Below are 19,038 nucleotides of genomic sequence, written 5' to 3'. Positions count from 1 at the left end.
ACCTGCTTCCTCCTCCCCAATCTCTAGACCTGCTGCAGTTACCCTCAAATGCTCATGCCCAAGCCTCTCCCAGAATTCCTTTTTCTAATTCTGGCCCTCCGGGCCTGCCCTAGTGTCCCGTATTCTTAACCGCAACCTGCAAGCCGCCTCAGTGACCTTGCCACCCGCCCTAGGCAGTTGTTCTGTGATTTTGGTGAAAACTTCACCGTCCAGGACCCCACCGAGGCGGAACCACTGACAGCCACGATTCAGCACATCTCCCAGGTGGGTGCTGAGGTGTTGGCCTTCGCTAGCTGATCAGAGAAGCTGCCGAGGGCCTGAGGAAGGCAGGTACAGACACTTCTGAGCCAGGCCACCTCCTACCCAGGGCTGCCCTGGCATTGTCACTCTGCGAAGAGAGACTGTCACCCACTCCTTCCGTGATGGGCACTTGGTGACTTTCTCAGGCATTGAAGGCATGGTTGAGCTCAATGGCTGTGATCCCCGGCCCATCCGTGTGCAGGGTAAGCCAATCCCACCCCTACTCCAGGCTCAGTGCCCCAGTGCCTGTTGGGAGTGAGCAGTTGTCCTTCGGGGCAGGTTCTCCCTCCATTGTCCTCAGGGTTCAGCGATGTCTGGGACCCAGATGCCAGATGGGATGGGGCATGGGAACCACTCGGTTCAGCAGCCATCTTTACCAGGCTGGATCTGCCCCCAGAGGACTGGTCCTTGGAGATTGGGGACACAGCAGCCTTCTCCCGTTACTTGCGTGGTGGGACTGTGACAGAAGTCAAGAGAGCTAAGACCGTGAATCACGTGAGTACAACGGGAGCTTGGGCACCTTTAGGGGCCTGCAATGTTCTGGACCCACCCTGAGCCAAGTGGCCCATGCAGAAACCCCTGGAAACAGCCCTGCTGCAGCCCCAGGTCATGGCCTCGAGTTCCCAGCACCGTGCCCACTGCCTGCATCAGGCCTTCCGTGCGCTGCACAAATTCCAGGACCTCCATGGCCGGCCGCCGCAGCCCTGGGATCCTGTGAGTAGCCTCTTGGGCCCCACTCCCAGCCTCTGTCTTCTTGGGGTCTTGTCTGCCAGGAGGCAACAAAGACCACTCACAGATCCAAGCTGAGATCCCAAAGGCAGTTTCCTCACTCAAAATAGGGAAATGAAAAATGCCCACCACAGGAGGCCAGGTCCATAGGAAGTGCCAGGCACCACAGCCCGGGGACCCCTGCCACATCCCAGCCCTTAGATCCCGACTGGAGACTATACCCAGACTGGTGAAGCCTCCGGAGTCTCTGGTGCTCGGCAGCAGGTGGTGCTGCCCAGGCTGGCAACAGGGCCAGGCCTTCCCCCTCAGGTTATGGTTCCTGCTCTGTGGGGTAACAGGCTACATGGCCGCCCGACGCGTTTGAGCAGGGCTGTGGAGCTCAGGCTAAGGCGAAAATGCCCACAGAGTCCCACAACACAGGTTGATGCAGAGGCTGTGGTGTGCCTGGCCCGGGCCCTGGGACCACTCAAGGGGACAGACGAAGAGCCGTTGGAAGAGCCACTGGATGAGGCCCTAGTGCGGATCACTGCTTTGAGCAGTGCTGGCAGCTTGAGCCCCATGGCAGCCTTGCTGGGTGCAGTGGCTGCGCAGGAAGTGCTGAAGGTGGGCACAGGCACAGGTGGGGAGAGGGGAGGTTCTGGGAAGGTGGGGCGGGCAGTGTGTGCCAGAGGGCACCTGGCACCAGACAGTGGCTCTGGAGGCTGGATGTAGCCTCCGGTCAGCATCTGAGGGTGTGGGGAGGTGGCAAGGGCCCCCAGGCTAAGGTGCCAGCCCTCAGGCAATCTCGGGGAAGTTCGTGCCCTTGGACCAGTGGCTGTACTTTGATGCTCTCGACTGTCTTCCGGAAGATGGGGACGTCCTTCCCAAACCTGAGGACTGCATCCCGGTGAGAGCCTGGCGGGGGGAAGGTACGGCTTTGCTCAAGATCAGGGCAGAAACATGAGCTCTGGTCCCCTGGTCCTGATTCAGAAGGCTCCATGTAAGAAGATGCAGGGCAGGCCAGCAGCCGTCACTGACGGACCTCTCCGTGTGTCCCCTAGAGAGGCTGCCGCTATGATGGGCAAATAGCCGTGTTTGGGGCTGGATTTCAGGAGAAACTGAGCCGCCAGCACTACCTCCTGGTGAGCTGAGGGATGAGACCGCTGATGGGGAGCGTGTCTAGCAGGGGCTGGGGCAGGCCCTCTGGCTAAGGCTGCTCCTGCCGGCAGGTAGGTGCTGGCGCCATTGGCTGTGAGCTGCTCAAAGGCTTTGCCCTAGTGGGCCTGGGAGCTGGGGGCGGCGGAAGTGTGACTGTTGCCGACATGGACCACGTAGAACGCTCCAACCTCAGCCGTCAGTTCCTGTTCAGGCCCCAGGACATTGGTGTGAGTGACATCTCCCTCCCGTCCTGGTCCATGTCCCACAAGGCCCCAGTCTTCCCACAGGCCCCTGCCCTGACCCAATATCTTCTGGCCTGCTTCCCAGAGACCCAAGGCAGAGGTGGCTGCCGTAGCTGCCCAGCGACTGAACCCAGACCTACAGGTGACTCCACTCACCCACCCGCTGGATCCCACCACAGAGCATGTCTATGGGGACCACTTCTTCTCACGTGTGCATGGCGTGGCTGCTGCCCTGGACAGTTTCCAGGCCCGTGAGTGCCTGATCTGACCTTGGAGCTCAGCCTCCTGCCCAAGGCTGTGCCAGGCCCAATTCTGACACTCTGCCCCCTTGCCAGGGCACTATGTGGCTACTCGCTGCACCCACTATCTGAAACCACTGCTGGAGGCAGGCACAGAGGGCACCAAAGGCAGTGCTGCAGTGTTCGTGCCATACGTGACCGAGGGCTACAAAGCCCCGGGCTCAGCTGAGGACACCTCTTACCCGGTCTGTACCGTGCGGCATTTCCCGAGCACAGCTGAGCACACCCTGCAGGTGGGAAGCACCCTGGAGATCCCACCCCACGCGGCCCTGCCCCCTAGCTATGCACTTGTTCCCCACCTGACACCTCATCGTTCCTCCCTCCGCCACAGTGGGCTCGGGATGAGTTTGAGGGACTCTTCCGGCTGTCTGCAGAGACCATCAACCGCGCCCGACAGTAAGGACACCAACAGAGGCGGGTGGAAGGCCAGGGCTACAAGCACCAGTGTCTGCCGAGCTCAGCCTCAACTTCCTTCTCTGTCCGTAGGGCGCCCCCTTCCCTGGCAGATATGGACGGGCCACAGACACTGGCCTTATTGCGGCCAGTGCTAGGTGTCCTGAGGGCACGGCCACAGACCTGGGAAGACTGCGTGGTGTGGGCCCGTGGCCACTGGCAGCTGCGCTTCCACTATGGCATCATCCAGCTGCTGAGTCACATCCCCCCTGATAGAGTGGGTTACTGGGGTCGGGGGGCTGAGGGCTCAGAGGGACCAGACTGAGCACAGCAGCCTCCGTCTCCCTAGGTGCTTGAAGATGGAACTCTGTTCTGGTCGGGTCTCAAACAGTGTCCCCAGCCCCTGGAATTTGCCATGGACCAAGTGAGTGGAGTCTCCTAGGGAGCCCCAAGATAGAGATGTGGCGCCTCAGAGCACAGAGAGGCACCCTCTGCATTCTGCAGAGACGCACACATGCCAAGAAAGAGCCTGGGTGTCCCCGTGCGAAGCAGAGGCAGGCAAGAGATCCACAAGTGGACAGTGACCCGTCCACTTGTTCCCGACGTGCCTGCCTGTAACATGGCCCTGCCCCTACTCCCATGTGGCCGCAGGAAAACCACCTCCTCTTCGTGCTGGCAGCTGCCAACCTGTATGCGCGAATGCATGGCCTAGCCGGCTCACCGGGCCTCACTGCACTCAAAGGGCTGCTGAAGTCGCTGCCACAGACTGACCCTCAGCTGCTGGCCCCCATCCTCGCTATGGCTCCAGAGCGGGCTCAGGCTTCTGCTGAGTTTGGTAAGGCCCCTGGCTCTGGAGCGCTCCTCCCCCAGTGCTGCCATTCAGCAGCCTGCCCTGTCCTCAGCCTGTGCTGAAGAAGGAAGTTGGGACCTGGGGGCCCTAGTGTCACTTTAGCACCTCTCGGGCTCCTTCTATGTTCGACTCCATCCTCTGGACCTCAGTAGGTCCTTCCTGCTGCTGACACCTTGTCCCAGTTCTGGCAGATTCTCAGCAACAACAACAATAGAAAACAAAAACAAAAACCCATCGGGTCCTTGGAATTGCCCAGCTATGGTCCCTAGGAGAGGAGTCACATAGTTCACATGTGTGTGCACGTATGCAACATGCGTGCTCTCTCTCTCTCTCACACACACACACACACAATTGGGGCTCCTGGGGAAGAAACTGCAGCATCAGAGAAGAGGTTACCTGACTTGATCCAGGAATTGTAAGCAGCAGGCTTGGCAGTGACCGAGAATAGACACCAGGCTCCGGAAGAGGACAGAAGCTAAGGCTGAGGACTGCCCCAACACCCCTTCCTGCGACAGGCCCTGAGCTGTTGAAGGAGTTGCAGGAGGTCCTGGAAGTATGGAGCGAGCACCCTGCTCTGAACCCTCTGATGTTTGAGAAGGTGGGCACTCAAGTGGGGGCGAGGAGCCAGGCTGAGGGGATTGTGCAGGAAGGTGAGCAGCCAAGAGGGCGGCTTGGGGGCCCCTTGGCCCGGGTTCTTCTGGAACAGTCCCCTCTCCCTGAGCCTCAGCCTGGTTCTGTGATGGGTGGGGAGAGGGCGGGTACCTCCACTGAACTGTATGTAGACGTGCGCCCCGGCACCCACTAAGAGAAACGGATGTGATTCGGCTGTCACAGGATGACGACAGCAACTTCCACATGGATTTTGTGACAGCAGCAGCTAACCTGCGCTCTCAGAACTACGGGATCCCACCTGTCACTCGGGCCCAGGTAACCCTGCCCCTTGGGGCTCATGTCAGAAGGTGTAGTCAAGCCCTAGCCCTACACCTTGGGCCCAGATTAAATCTCCTGTTGTTGGCAGGGCAAGCAAATTGTGGGCCGGATTATCCCAGCTATCGCCACCACTACAGCAGCAGTGGCAGGCCTGGTGGGCCTGGAGCTATATAAGGTAGTGGATGGGCCACGGACCCTCGGTGCCTATCGTCACAGCTATCTGCACCTGGCCGAAAACCGCCTCCTTCGCTGGGTACCTTCCGCACCAGCCATCCAGATGGTGAGCCCTTGACACCCCAACCAGACCCTCATGAGGCCAGGATTTTCCTCAGGCCTACTCAGTGGAACAGGCCCCACCCTAGCTGCAGGCTCTCTCCTGAACCCAGACTGTGGGGGAGTCCTCAAGACTCCCTCCAGCCTTTCTCCTGCTGGGAAGCCAGGCTGGGACCTGTCAGACACAGGAAACAGCCGTCAGCCATGCCCCCCCCCCCCCCAGCCCTCTAAAGTCCTGGGTCTGGGGGAGCTGCAGCTTTAACTCATTAGTGGAGCCAGACATCCCCCACAGCCCCTCCTACCCAGGAGTACCCCTGGGGGAGGTGGTGGGGAGGAGGGACTAGGCCCCAGCACCAAAAAAAAGGGTCTGTCTGCCCCCTGCACGGCCTCTCCAAGCTGTGTTCAAGAGCAGCAGGCTTGCCACAAAAGGGGGTGAGGGCTGCAGCCCTAGTGGGGAGGGTGCGTGTTGTGCATTAATGTCACAGGTGTGGGTGCACCGAGATCTGGGCACCCCTGGTGTGTGGGCATGGAGGGAGCAAGCTCGCACATCTGTGTACCAGATGGGAGTGCATGGATGTGCTTGAGTGTACACATGGGTGTTCCTGTGAGTGCAAGCCCAGGAATGCCTCCAGCCGTGTGCTCAGGCTCTGCAGCAGTTGGCATTTCCTGAGGCACAGGAGGTGGGGGTGGAGGGAATGCCCCCACCAGGAGAGAGGGCAGAGGTCATGGTCCAGCCCTGGGCTTCTGCTGAGCAGCCCGAGGGTCCCTCTGGCCACAGTACACAGAGCCCCTCTGTGAGGTGCCCCACCTCTAACCAGCACACAGCCTGCCTTTGTCCACAGAGGGGACAGGGAGGGGGAGGAGCAGGAGTCCCATCTTGCCTCTAGCCTAGTCTCAGTTCGACCCTCGATGTGTTTCCGAGGGGGGCTGCCAGGGCCCTTGTGTCCTGGCTCTGGCTGCCTGCTGCCCTTCCGTACTCAGCTCTAAGCACCAGAAACCCGACTCTTGAAACAGAAGGAAAGTGGAGACAGGAAGAGGGGCCTCTAGGGACCGTGTCCCCTGGTGGGATCTCTGGCCTAGTGGGTCCCTGATGGTCACTGTGCCCTTAGCACCTGGGTGCCCTGGCAGTAAGGCTGGGGGAACAGGATGTGCCCCTGGCTTCCAGCCTCGCATCTGAGGAGCCAGCAACTTTATCGGAGATTGCAGCAGCCTCGCTCTGGCTTCCTGAGGAAGCCCCACCTCCTCAGCCCCCCCAACACAACTGGCCTGTGTGATGGATAGTCTGTTTCCCTGTGTGGGCCCCCCGGCCCCATTTCCTGTGCTGGCCCCAGCATGGCCGGGGGTGGGGGCTGAGACTCTGGGCCCAGATCCCACCTTCCACCCCCACCGCTGGCTCCTGCTTCCTGCCTCTGGTCCAGCTCCTCCCCTAGGAAAAGCTGCTAGTAACGGGATAGGGGTTGGGGGTTGGTGTGAGAAGCCTCTCACTCCTCCCCATTGCCACCCCCTAGTTCCAGAGCCTGGAGTGGACCTGTTGGCGCCGCCTGAAGGTGTCTGCTGGGCAGCCCGAGAGGAGCCTGCAGTGGCTGTTGGCCCATATCCAGGTGTGCCCTGTCCCCTCCCTGCCCAGCCGTGCCCCAGCCCCAGCCCCCATGGACGCACCCGGAAAGCATGATCTCTCTCCAGGAGCAGCATGGGCTGAGGGTGAGGATGCTGCTGCATGGCACAGCCCTGCTGTATTCAGCCGGCTGGTCACCTGCAAAGCAGGCCCAGTTCCTGCCCCTCAGGTGAGCCCATACCCGGGACCAGACCCACCTGACCATGGAGGGTGAGGAGGGGGCCGCACAGCCTCTCCTCTTCCTATCCCTATTCTGGGCCCCTCACACCTTCCTGAACTATTCTTTCACCAAATGGAGCTGGCAAATGGGCTGGGGGCGGGGCAAGGGCTGAGACTGAGGAGGGGCCCTCAGGAGCTGCCTGCTTGGCCAGCCCCACTGGCTCCCCCACCCCCTGCCCAGCCCCACCCCCCACAGCCCACTCCCAGGGGACCCACAGCTTCCTGCCTCCTAGGGCAGCGCCAGCAGCTCCTAAAATAGTTTCAGATGTTTCCTGTCTTGAGTTGCTCCCGCTCCTTGCTTCTGGCTGTGGCTCCCGATGGCTCACCAGCACCCTCTGGTCCAGGCCAGGTTGCCCTCTGTCTGCCACAGCTCACCTACCCAATAACCCTCTCTTCCCACCAGGGTGACAGAACTGGTTCAGCAGGTGACAGGCCGTGCACTTGAGCCTGGCCTTCGGGTGCTGGTTCTGGAGCTGAGCTGTGAGGGTGAGGAGGAGGACACTGCCTTCCCACCTCTGCACTATGAGCTGTGACGAGGCAGCTGCTGCCGCACCGTCCAGCTCGACCAAGCCCTGCTTCACCAGCCTTGCTTCTTGAGCCTATAGTAGGCACTCAATAAATGCTCACCGAAGAAACGTGTAAGTGGAGAAAATGGACAGAATCCCATGCAGTAACACACACAGGCGTGACACGGACATGACAGGTACCCTCTCATGACTCGTTCGATCTGCCTGCCTGCCTGAGCTGTGCCTCGCAGGGCCGAGGCTGTCTCCTGGAGCCTCAGAGATAAGAGCCTGGAAGGTCTAGAAAAAGGCCTTTATTGCCCCCAGCTGGAGGATAGGGTCAGAGGTAGCTGACATCATTGCATATGATGGGCTGCCGGCTGCGGCAACTCATGAGTGCTGCAAATCGTGACACGTCCGTGGGCAGCTCGGGTTCTGGGCGAGGCGGGCAGGACAGACGCTTTCCTGCCATAGCTGCCCGCCGGGCCCTGGCCAGCCGGCGCCGCAGCTGCTCAGAGAGGCCAAGGAGGAACTGGGGGGGCCGAGCGCGGGCACGGGGTTCACCTCTATCACCCGCCTCACTTGCTGCCTCGGGCAGCTCCATCCAGTTATGAACCAAGTCAGCAAAGCAGTTGTCCCCTAGCACTAGGGGCTGGCGACTGCGACCCCTGTTCAGCAGGGCTGCTGTCCAGTCTTCCGCTTCCAGTCCCTGCCAGTGCTCCAGGCAGGCATCTGGGGTGGACTTGGGCCGTGGACGGCAGGCAGGTGGTGTACGGGCTACAGATGCCCTGCTGGGCAGAACGAGGCCACTGACGGAGAAGCGCTGGCTATGAGGGGGCCGTGGTGGGGGTGCTGGGCGCTGGAGTACAGGCAGCTCTTCCTCTCGCCAGGTGCTGCCTGACACCTCGGAGAAGCCAGAGTCCCAGTCCAGAGCGTGCTCCCTGGGGCCCCCTGAGGCTGCACCCTGGTCTTCGGTCACCACCGCTTCCTCCTCCTCCTCCTCCTCCTCCACACAGCAGCTAGAGTCCTCTTCCAAGGCATCTGACCCCCTGAGGGGGTGGGTGGTGGTCTGCACACCTGGGCCACTTTTGGGAGGTAGATGCAGGGGGCCAGGCATCGGTGGTGAGCCTGTGTCCCGGCCACACAACTGAAGTGAAAGAGAGGGCAGAAGTCGGGGGAGTGTTGCTTGTCACCCTGGCTGCCCGGCCAAGCCAGCTCTAAGAGCAGAGGGTCCGGGAGAGCTTGCTAGGCCTTCTGGCGTGGGCAGCAAGACCGCCTGCGAGCACAGGGCCAGCATGGGGGCGCTGGCATGAGAAGCTCATGTGGCTCCCATTTGCCGACCTGGTGGCAGTCCGGCATGCTGCGGCACGCTGGGCCGGGCAAGTCGGCACCCGCCACCAGGCCGGCGGGCAGGGTTACGGGCCTGCATCGGGAAGTAGGTCCTGCCAGGGCCCGGGTGGGGGATGCGTACCGTGCCTCTTAGGGGGATTCAGCTCCCCAAAGCCCATAGCGGCTTTTAGAGGAAGACAGCGCTTTGATGGTGAGGAGTATGGTACGAGGTGCAGGACGGCCTGGCATGAGAAATGTCCACAGCAGCGCTGGCACCTCCTTAGTCCCTTGCCTCCCGTGCCCCGCCCCAAAGGAAGTCCCCCCCTTCCCTCCTCCCCAGCAGCGTGGCCAGCTGGGCGGCTGTTACCTGATGCCCAGCGCAGCTCCCGGCCCTCCGACATCCGACATCCGACGCGGGCCATCTGGGCCATCTGCCCCGCACCTCCCCGCCCCCATCCCGCCTGGGAGGGGCGCTCGGGACGATCCCCTATCCTTTCATTGTTCCGGCCGGACGGCAGCCGGGCACCCCACGCAAGTCCTCAGGAGCCACACCCGCCCGCTCCCCAGCCTCACCAATTCCCAGCGCAACTGGTTCAGGAAGCTGTCAAGCCGAGCGCTGTGCATGTCCACGCCGGAGCCCCCGCCGGGCCTGCCAGCTCCTATTCGAGTCCCGGCGGGAGCGGCGCAGAGAGGGCCGGGCCGGCCGGCCAGCGGCGCCCGCACCCCGCGCCTCGCTCCGCGGCTGCTAGGTCTGTGTAGCGCCCGCCGCCGCCGCCCCAACATCTGGCAGCCGCGCCCCGCCCCCATAGGCTGCGGCGCCGGACGCGGGGCGGGGCTGAGACGGCCCCGCCCCGCTCTGCCGGGCCGGGGGCTCGGCGACGGCTCGGGCCAGGGCGGGGCTGCAGCTGGAAGCCGGACGGGGGCGGGCTTGGGACCCCTGGACGCTCCGCGCGACAGAGCTGTCCCTGCGTTCACTGCTGGACGCTTCCCGCGGTGACCTCGGCTTCCCCATTTGTCCCATGGGGAAATACTGGGCGCTCCTACAGTAGGGCCCCCCGAGCTGCGCCCACGTGTGGGCAGACCCACTCGGAGCCTGGCCCGTGCCCGAAGCCGGCTTGCACAATCCCTGGAAGTGATGTGAGCGGGGTTCGGCCCTTCTGAGGACCGCAGGACTTCGCGCCGTGCGGCGGGCCCGCCCCCTAGTGGTGAGCGGCGGCCGACGGCGAGTGCCTCTCAGACCGAGGGCCGGGGCGGGGCTGGGAGAAGACGACCCTGGATGCCTGGAACCGGCAGTCTGTCCTCAGAGGCCGTTTGAGCAGAGGTTGGGCTCGAGGGTAGAGTCCCCCTGGAGAGACTGGGCATATCAGCAGGCGGGGAAATGCCCTGAAATGAGAGAGATGGGCCAGCTTGGAGGAGGGGACACCCAGAAGAGGTGATATCCAGATGCAGTCCCAGGGCGACCCTGTGGCATAGCGGATAAAGCCATCTCCTGCGACGCCGGCCTCCCATATTGGCACCGGTTGGTGTCCGGGCTGCTCTACTTCTGATCCAGGTCCCTGCTAATGGCCCGGGAAAAGCAATGGAGGATGGCCCAAGTGCTTGGGCCCCTGCACCCATGTGGGAGACCCAGATGGAATTCCAGGTTCCTGGCTTCAGCCTGGCCCAACCCCTGAAGTTCCAGCCATTTGAGGAGTGAACCAGTGGATGGATGATCTGTTCTCTCTCCTCCCACCGCCCCCATCACTTTGTCTTTCAAATAAAAATATCTTAAGTAAAAAAAAAAGGGGGGGGGAGGGGGAGGTAGAGTTTGGCCTAGTGGTTAAGACACCCAGGTCCCACATCTGTGCACCTGGGTTCTATTCCCAGCTTTAGCTCCCTATTGTGGCATCCTGCTAATGCAGACCCTGGGAGCCAGAGCTGACGGCTCAAGTAATTGGGTTTCTGCCCTCCTTGTGTTTCCAGTTCCTGGCTCTGGCCCTGGCCCAGCCCCTGCCATCTCAAGCATTCAGGGAGGGAACCAACCAGAGATGGAGAGCATTCTTCCTCCCTCCCCCTCCCTCCCCATCTCCCCCTCCCTCCCCCTCCCCCTCCCTCCCCCTCCCCCTCCCCCTCCCTCCCTCTCCCTCCCCATTTCCCTCTCCCTCTCCCTCTAACTTTGTGTGTCTGTGCCTGTGAAGTGAATGATGTTTTAAGGAGCATCCTAGGCAGAGGCATCAGACAGTGTCAAGGCACTGAGGGGCAGGCGTGGGGGTGCATTGGGTTAAGTCTGGCACTGGAGGCCTGCATCCCATCGCTAACTGCCAGTTGGAGTCCTAGCACCACCGCTCCTGTTCCAGCTCTCTGCTAATTCTCTCTATAAGGCAGAAGGTGATGGCCCAAATGCTTGGGCCCCTGTCACTTGTGTGAGAGGCCCGGATGGAGTTCCTGGCTCTCCTGGCTTTTGCCTGGCCCAGCCTAAGCTGTTGCAGCCCTTTTTGGAGCAAACCTGCAGATGGAAGACTTTTCTGATTCTGTTTTTCCCTTCCTCTGTCACTCTTTAAAATGAATAAATCTTTTTAAAAAGCCAATTAGATCTAAAAAAAATGAAATAAATACAACAAAAGGACAAATCATAAAGATGCATCTCAATAAATGTTACAACCTGCAGACACCTGTGCAGCTGCCGCCCAGATCAGGAGAGAGAACACCCCTCGCCACCCCAGGAACTTACCTGTTCCCCTCCAGCTGATAGTCACCAAACATAACCATTCTTTGTTACTGTCACCACGGGTTCCTTTGGTTTGTTGAAAGTAGAAAACTTCTGAGTGATTTGGTTGATAGGCTCAATTTTTAAAAACTTTTTCATCTTTTTGAAAGGCAGAGTAACAGAGAGAGATAGAGGTATCCTCCAACTGCTGGTTCACTCCTCAGATGCCTGCAAAAGCCAGGGTTGGGCCAGATGGAAGCCAAGAGCCTGGAACCCAATTAGGGTCTCCCATGTGGGTGACAGGGATACAAGTACTTGGGCCATCATCTTCTACTTCCCAGGGTGTGCATTTGTAGGCAGGTGGATTAGAAATGGAGGAGCCAGGATTCAAGTAGCACTGTGATATGGGATGCAGGCTTCCCGTGCTGCGACTTAACCACCATGGTAAACATCGGCTCCTGGGCTCAGATGTTATGCGCAGGTAGTGTTCTAATGGGGGGACAGCAGGAGTTCGGAGCAAGGGAAGCAGCAGGTCTTGGGCTCAGTTTTCCTGGGCTCTGTTTGTGCTCTGTCTCTGAGGGCTGCGTGACCAGTGTAGACCCGTTTCCTCCCCTCACAGCTCCTTAGGGCTGAGCTAATGAAAGGGAGAATTCACAGGGGAGTGTGGAAAATGGGATTTCCCAGGCTCTGGAAGCTTGCCGGGGGGGGGACCACAGCTCCAGCACCAGGAATGGGCGGGGCTGGAGCCTGCAGGCCCAGGAGCTCCGCCTGCCCAGCTGTGTTTGAGCAACTGACCTGGCAACGGTTTGGGCCTGGTGGACACCCTCTGCTGCTGTCTACCCTGAGGCCACCATGTTGCTTCTCGGGCTCCTGGTGCTGCATTTTGCTCTGATGGTCTCTGGTGAGGATCTGGTGGGTGAGGGAACCCCAGGTTTTCCTCAAAGTCTCAACCCCTCTCCGATAAGGTCCAAGAGGGCAGGGGCTGGGGGAGAACCAGGAAAGGGTTAAGTCTGAACCCCTGACCCTCACTCTTTAATTTGACTGCTTCAAATTCTTACTCCCCATGTGTGAAAGTGTCAGGGGCCAGGAAGGGCCTTGGCTGCTTGAGCCCAAGATAACTGCCGGGGTCCTGGGGCAGAAGGGCGGAGCTGTATCCATGGAGCTGTGAGCGCAGAGGGCCTCCGGCCTGAATTCTCTGCTCCCCACAGACCTCAGCGGCCTGCCCTGGTTCATAAATGTCTCTGAGAGCCAGGGTCCGGGCACTGTCCTGCAGCCGTTCTCCTTCAACTGCTCCTCCTCCACGGCCAGCCTGGAGTTGCTCAGCGTGCAGCCACCCACCACCTTCTTCAATCCACCCAGTCTGACCAGGTGGCAGGGGAGCTACGTGGGCAAGGTAGTGTCACGGGTACACCTGAGGACGGTGGGGGCACAGGGGCAGACCGGAAATCCCCAGAGCCAGCAGTGGTAGGAGGGGCTGGAGAGCCTGCACCCCACATGGCACTGCCCACCCACCACAGGTGACCTTGAGCAGCTCAGCTCGGCTGGACGCCCTGGAGGTGAACCACTATGAGCTGCAGCTGCAGTTCACGTGTGGCAACCAGGTGACGCGGGGGCCACTCTCTGTGGATGTGCAGCGGGACCCCAGCCGTATCCGCTGTGCTGGTCGGTTTGCCAGCCCAGGTGAGCCCAGGGGCAGCAGACAAGGGGGCAGGGGCAGGCGCAGCCTGAGCAGATCCTCCCTGACCTGCCCTCTGCACAGCTGGGGAAACCATTCAGGTGCTGGAAACAGTCACGCCTGGGGCCCGGCTCTACACTCTGCTACTCCCAGGCTTAGAACTCCAGGGCGCTCAGGTGAGCTCAGCGGTGCGCAACAGAATGATGGGGCCAGGGAGAGCGAGCCCAGCCTCTGCCTGGCCAGGCCCCGCCTGCAGAGGGACCCTGCAGGACACAGCTGAGCCTCTGAATGATGTGTGTTCCGGGAGAGAACCACCGAAGGCCGCCCATCTCCCAGTTACACAGCTCTTCCTGTAGGGACATCCCAGGGACTGTGTTCTTTCTCTTACGTATTCTGAGTTCTCCGTGACAATTCTATCACTTTTGTAATCCAAAGAAGAAATTAGTTTAAAAGCAAAAGAGTAGGGTTAAAAGCAGAAAGGACAAAGGATTAGGGCCAGGGCTTAGGCTGCGGTAAGAGTCACCAGCAGGGCATGGGAAAATTGTGTGTGGGCAGGTACCTGCTGGGTTGTTGGAGGATCTTGACAGGGCTCCTTGGGGCACTGGAGGGTGGGTGGGGTCACCTGCATCTCTGTTTTGTCAGATGAGCATTATCAGTGCTCAGGACCCCCCACACTTCCCTGGACCTTTCTCCATCAACGAGCAGGGATGGCTGCGAGCACCGCCTCAGGGCCTCAAAGGCCAGGCTCAGAAGGTGAGTATGACTGGCCCCTGGGGGTACCCACGCACTGGGCGGAGCCACCAACTTCGGGAAGGCTTCCTCAGCCTCCTCCTCGAATATTGCCTCTCCCAGACCTCCTGCACCCACTCCCCTATGCTGGCTCTGTCTCCTACCTTGTCCTGGTTCTGTGCTGGGCCCTGGAGTTCTAGGAAGCAGAGGGCACCCTGGCTCTAGGATCTCACAGGCCCTCTACTAGCAGGGAGAGGACACTGGATAAAGTGGCCAGTGCAGTCTGGACAAGCTTAGAGAAATTCCCTTCTAAGAAGTTCCAGCTCTCAGTGACTGGCTCTGGGCAACTCTAAGGTGGTAATTCCCATCTTAAACGACTCCTAGCTGTGTTTCTTGGGACTTACAACCCGGTCCGCAGGTGCAGGGCTGGAAGGGATACTTGTCAGCAGAGTGACAGATCCTAAGAAGGGGTGAAAGTTGGGGTTCCTTGAAGTGCTCCTGAGGGGGGCTACCTGCTTGTTGGGAGATGTGGGTGTAAACGTAGGGGAGGCTGCACCCTGTGGTTCTCTCCCATTCTGTGTGCACTGCAGGTCTTCCAGCTGCGGATCTCAGTATCCCTTAGACAAGGCCAAAGCTGCCAAGGGATGGTGACAGTGAAGGTTTTGCCTGCTCCCTCCAGCCAGGTCTCTTTCCTGTAAGCGTCCCCAACCTGGATCAGTGGGAGAGGCAGGACCTAGCACCAAGGAATCAGGAGTAGGGGAGAGTGTATCCCCGCTCCCCTGGGAGGGGAGCCACAGGGAAGGAGCCTGTGGACCCTGCTGAGAGGGCCCCCATTTTGGTTCAGGCAGCAGGCCCAGAATATCACCATTCCTGATAACCTGGACCCTGGGAGAGAGGTGTTTCACGTCCAGGCACGGGGCTCCGACGTGCGCTACGAAATCCTCTCCCCGGTGCCCAGCCCGTTCTACTCCATCGGCCGCGGTGAGGGGCGTGGGGCTGCGGGCACTGTGATGCCTCTGTGACCAGCCCAGAGGTGACCCTTGCTACCTCCTCACCCTCCTGAGAAAGGAGGCCAGAGCCAGGGCTGAGACTGGGGTGACGTTGGGTTTTGTGGGCCTGGCCTTGGAGGAGAGGTGGCAGGAGCGATCAGCCCCTTCTGGATGAAACCAGCGGGAATGGTGAGTGGGAGTGGGGCAGGGCTGAGCTCTGCGTCGCTGCCCTCCCACCTTGCCCATCAGCCGACGGCGTGATCCGGACCACTGCGTCCCTGGAGCTGGCTCGTGCCCCAGACGCGGCAGTCACCAGGCTGCAGGTGAAGGCTTTTGAGCGGCTCCAGCCGTGGGCCGGCGCTGAGCTCGATCTCACAGTGATCGTTCAGGCGGCCAACCACTGGCCCCCACGCTGCTTCCCGGCACTCCTGGTGTGAGTACGCGCTGGGCTGTGGCGCGAGGCCGGTGGGTGGTTGACAGCCAGGCCAGACTCCCCGCCTGGCCACCCACCTGCCCTACCCTCCCAGGACTCAGATCCCTGAGACTGCACCTGTGGGCATGGTGCTGCGCACGCTGGACTGCACTGACCCGGACGCTGCTGACACCATCCTCAACTACCAGCTGTGGTTCCACAGCTCTCTCAGCCCTGCCAGCCTTCGCCTTCGAGACAGTGCCCTGGAGGTGCCCGGCCCCTGGCTCCCAGGCCCACTCGCAGGATGCTTGGGGCCAGAAGCCTTGGATGGGCCAGGGGGCTGGGGGAGGGAGATGGTGGGGGAAGGGGCCTGGCAAACGGCAGCCAGGGTGGCTCACGGCTCCCTCAGGCCTTGACTGGGCCTCCTCCTCTGGCCCCCTGGCCAGGTGAATGCCACCCTGGACTGTGACGCTCCTGGGGCCTGCATGCAGCTTGCAGCCTCCATCCTGGTGCTTGATGGTGGTCAGCCCCAGATGACCAGTGAGTGTCCATGCCCAGGACAGGGCTTCCCCATTCCCCACTTCCCATCTGCAAAACAATTTCTCTCCCTCTTTAGAAACCAATGGGGCAGGATCCTCTCCAGTGCAGACCGCAGGGGTATCTTAGACTCCAGCTGGGGTGGGCTTTCTTCTCCAGTCTCCCTCCAGACCATCTCCCTCCTTGGGCCCCCAGGGCAGGGCTGGGCATCCCAGGCCAGATTTCTGACTGTCAGATGGCCCCCAGCTGAGGTGCCAGTATTGGTGATGGTGACACCCGTCAATGAGTTCTCCCCAGCCTGTGTGCCACAAACGTTCCGGGTTCGGGAGGATGCAGGGCCCCACACTCTGCTGGGCTCCGTGGTAGGCACAGATCTGGATTACCCACACAACAGCATTGAGTACTACGTCTCAGGTGGGCCTGCCACCTTCGCCGTGGACCGTCTCAGTGGTACTTCCACCCAAGGGCTGGGAGGGAGGGCTGGGGCCAGCTTGGCTCCGCAGGCTGAGGCTGTGGCCACCCCCTGCAGGAGAGGTTCAGCTCCTGGGGCCTCTGGATTATGAGCAGCAGAGGTTGTACAGGCTGGCTGTCCTGCTGATTGACCAAGGCCAAGACCAGGACCCCACTTACCAGCGCTCAGGCTCCTGTACCATTACCATCGAGGTGGAGGTGATTGAGCCCTGAGGCCTTGCGAGGGCCTGGAAAGACAAGCGTTCAGATTGCCCTTTGGCGTTCTGCTTTTCCATGCTGGGCCTCAGTTTCTTCCACTGGTTGGCTGGAAGGGAGTGGGAATGATGCCTAGGCTCTGGCTGTGGTGGTGGTGGGGAGTCCGAGGTGCTGGCCTGGGGGCTTGGGGAGTGGCTGTGCCCGTGCCTAACCTGGCCGCCTTTCTACAGGACGTGAATGACCAAGCCCCTGAGTGTGAGCCCCCCTTTCAGGAACTCACCATCTACCCTCCCCCGGGCCGTAGCGTGGAGGTGACTAAGATGTCATGCCAGATCCCCCAGGAGCCCCAGCGCCTGGCCTTCTCCTACAGCATCGTGAGAGGTGGGGTCTGTGGGGACACCAAGGCTCTGGGAGCCGGGCAGGCCAGGCCAGCCAAGGAGCCCTCCGGTCGCTTCTCTGCTTTCAGGGAATAGCCAGAGGCGATTCAGCCTGCAAGGGGCAGTCCTCATGCACAGTGGCCCTGTGTTGGGGCTCCTGTGGCCAGAGCAGCCCCGTACCTATGAGCTGCTTATCCGTGTGGTGGACACAGGCCCCTCCAGCCCCCACCTCAGCACCACAGCCACCGTTATTGTGCATCTCGTTCCCTGGAGGGCCAGCACAGTGGCTACCAGCACCCACAGAGCCACAGTGAGGGTATCGTCAGGCCCTCAGGGTGTGGGAGAGAGGACCTTGGAGGGGGGTGAGAGGTGCCAGTGTGTCCAGTGGAACAATGGGGAAGGCATTCCAGAGAAAACTGTTGATTGTGGAGAGACTGATGTGGAAGAATGACCCTGGGGTGTAGGATGGCCGGACTTCTGCCAGGGCAGTGGTGAATTTGTGCCCCTTTCAGGTTTCCTCAACGATGACACCCCTGCTTGTGACAAGCACAGAGGTTGTCTGGCAGCCAGAGCCCTGGTTTGTGGTGGTACTGACAGCGACTGGTGTGCTTGTCCTCTTGGCTCTGAGCTGGCCCCTTAGCAAGCTCACCCAGGGGTAAGGCTCCTATCCCTGAACCCTCTGCCTGTGTCTGGCCTGCCATGGCTGTAACAGGTGGTCTCACCCAAGATTTCATGACAGTGCCCACACTGGTGGGCAGACAGACTGAAGCTGAGGAGGGCCTTTCCTCCAGAGGCCTTCTGATGAAAGAGAACACTAGGAGGAAGAAGCTCCCCTCGCTGGCAAAGTCCAGTCTTGGGGTGGGATGGATGGGGAGGAGGCTCTGGCCTTGGTCTGTTGTCCACGGGGCATTTATCTCTGTTCCTGACCCCTGCCCTCCACTTGAAACCTGCCTGTCTCCTGTAGGCTCTTAATTCCTTGTGGGTATAGGACTGAGCCCAAGGAAGAAGGGTGACAACGCCAGCATCACATACAGGCATTGGCTGGCCCCGACATAAAGAGACAAATGAGTGGTGCTAGCTTGTGGAGCCAGCAGGCTTGCTTCCCTCACTGTTTGGTTCCTCCTGCTGGCATTTTAGGTTGACCCAAGTGCTGCAGGCACCAAGCAAACCAGCCCAGGCCCTGTGGCTGAACAGGTCAGTCTGCTTTGCACTCCCATGGCTGGGGGCCTCCCCACTTAAAACTCAGGCTGAGCTCAAGCCTTGTCCTATACTCCTGTTCCTCCTCTTCCCCAGCATCCAGGGAGCTGACGGGTCCTTTGAAGGGTTCATGGAGGCACCGAGGATGGAGCTGCCCCAGGCACCAAACGGCATCATGAGCTTGGTATATCAACTCCCCATCCCAACCAGGGGACACTAGATTTGTTCCAGGCACTTCCCAGCCCCTGCTGCCCTCCCTGCCTCTCCAGGGTGGGCCTCCATCTACTCCCCTGTGGGCAGGGTTCAACTCACCCCACCCTCTCCTTCTCTTCAGCAGCATTTTGATGGCAGAGCACAGGACTCTTCCCAAACCCTTTTACACAGGGGCCCTCAGCTCAACTCAGGATTTCCTGCTACCACCAAGCACCTACCACCTGCTTTTTCCTGAATGGGGTATGCTCTCACCCCTACTCACCCTTCAGCCAATTTGTGCCAAATACCAGTGGGACCTGGTCCTGTCCATGGTGGGAAGGGAGATGGTGGTCAGGGGAGAGGCCCTCAGAGGCACCAGTGGCACCAGTGAATGGTGACAGAGAAGTCTGATGCTGGCCTAGGGAGCCAGTGTCCAGTTATAGAGGCTCAGACCTGAGAATCCGCTGAGGGGGAAGGGGGAGGACAGGGTGAATCCCAGGCGAGGAGGAGGTCACATCAAGGGTCCTGGAATGTCTTCGCTTCCCCTTGGGCGGGGGACAGTTCTGCTGATGCCAGCAGGGCCCTCCCCCTCTTCCTGTTATCTGGGCTTGGGTACAGGCCGAGACCACCTGTTCAACATGCACACCAGAGCCCGGCGCTGGTTCTGAGGCCAAGCAGCTGCTCCACTATGGGTGGAATTTCTTTTTCCCGTGATCATGGGCTATGTTTCCAAGTTGATTCAATAATAAACAAAATTGC

The 19,038-nt window shown here is 60.5% G+C and overlaps 2 protein-coding genes across 11 annotated transcripts in view; both read left to right on the top strand.

Annotated features, from left to right (window-relative positions):
* UBA7 (ubiquitin like modifier activating enzyme 7) overlaps positions 1 to 9,537 on the top strand; it is a 22,594-nt gene extending 13,057 nt beyond the window's left edge. For 5 of the 10 annotated variants that reach the window (XM_062200896.1, XM_062200899.1, XM_062200895.1 and 2 more), the window contains 21 exons: positions 174 to 264; positions 368 to 503; positions 698 to 795; positions 874 to 1,014; positions 1,450 to 1,632; positions 1,808 to 1,915; positions 2,070 to 2,150; positions 2,238 to 2,393; positions 2,494 to 2,659; positions 2,744 to 2,940; positions 3,039 to 3,103; positions 3,194 to 3,377; positions 3,450 to 3,524; positions 3,752 to 3,935; positions 4,466 to 4,548; positions 4,785 to 4,877; positions 4,969 to 5,160; positions 6,662 to 6,754; positions 6,837 to 6,937; positions 7,391 to 7,625; positions 8,381 to 9,535. In XM_062200896.1, coding sequence (XP_062056880.1) covers positions 174 to 264; positions 368 to 503; positions 698 to 795; positions 874 to 1,014; positions 1,450 to 1,632; positions 1,808 to 1,915; positions 2,070 to 2,150; positions 2,238 to 2,393; positions 2,494 to 2,659; positions 2,744 to 2,940; positions 3,039 to 3,103; positions 3,194 to 3,377; positions 3,450 to 3,524; positions 3,752 to 3,935; positions 4,466 to 4,548; positions 4,785 to 4,877; positions 4,969 to 5,160; positions 6,662 to 6,754; positions 6,837 to 6,937; positions 7,391 to 7,520 — 2,557 coding nt within the window. In that variant the 3' untranslated portion in view covers positions 7,521 to 7,625; positions 8,381 to 9,535. Of the gene's footprint in view, positions 1 to 173; positions 265 to 367; positions 504 to 697; positions 796 to 873; positions 1,015 to 1,449; positions 1,633 to 1,807; positions 1,916 to 2,069; positions 2,151 to 2,237; positions 2,394 to 2,493; positions 2,660 to 2,743; positions 2,941 to 3,038; positions 3,104 to 3,193; positions 3,378 to 3,449; positions 3,525 to 3,751; positions 3,936 to 4,319; positions 4,549 to 4,784; positions 4,878 to 4,968; positions 5,161 to 6,661; positions 6,755 to 6,836; positions 6,938 to 7,390; positions 7,648 to 8,380 lie in introns of those variants that run through there. The other 5 variants (XM_062200898.1, XM_062200894.1, XM_062200900.1 and 2 more) reach the window with 5 other exon arrangements.
* Positions 7,684 to 19,038, top strand: CDHR4 (cadherin related family member 4). Its single transcript, XM_062199953.1, has 18 exons — positions 7,684 to 7,690; positions 8,447 to 8,527; positions 12,714 to 12,898; positions 13,023 to 13,185; positions 13,265 to 13,356; positions 13,823 to 13,933; positions 14,500 to 14,603; positions 14,754 to 14,890; positions 15,148 to 15,331; positions 15,426 to 15,579; positions 15,757 to 16,297; positions 16,377 to 16,516; positions 16,744 to 16,894; positions 16,980 to 17,206; positions 17,403 to 17,545; positions 18,028 to 18,084; positions 18,184 to 18,271; positions 18,422 to 19,038. Exons 1-18 carry the CDS (start codon positions 7,684 to 7,686, stop codon positions 18,533 to 18,535), a joined length of 2,679 nt encoding a protein of 892 aa, XP_062055937.1. The 3' UTR covers positions 18,536 to 19,038.

The sequence above is a fragment of the Lepus europaeus genome, chromosome 9, assembly GCF_033115175.1.
Source record: "Lepus europaeus isolate LE1 chromosome 9, mLepTim1.pri, whole genome shotgun sequence".
NCBI lineage: Eukaryota > Metazoa > Chordata > Mammalia > Lagomorpha > Leporidae > Lepus > Lepus europaeus.
Note: the sequence above shows the minus strand (reverse complement) of the source record. Positions and strands in the feature narration are given on the sequence as shown.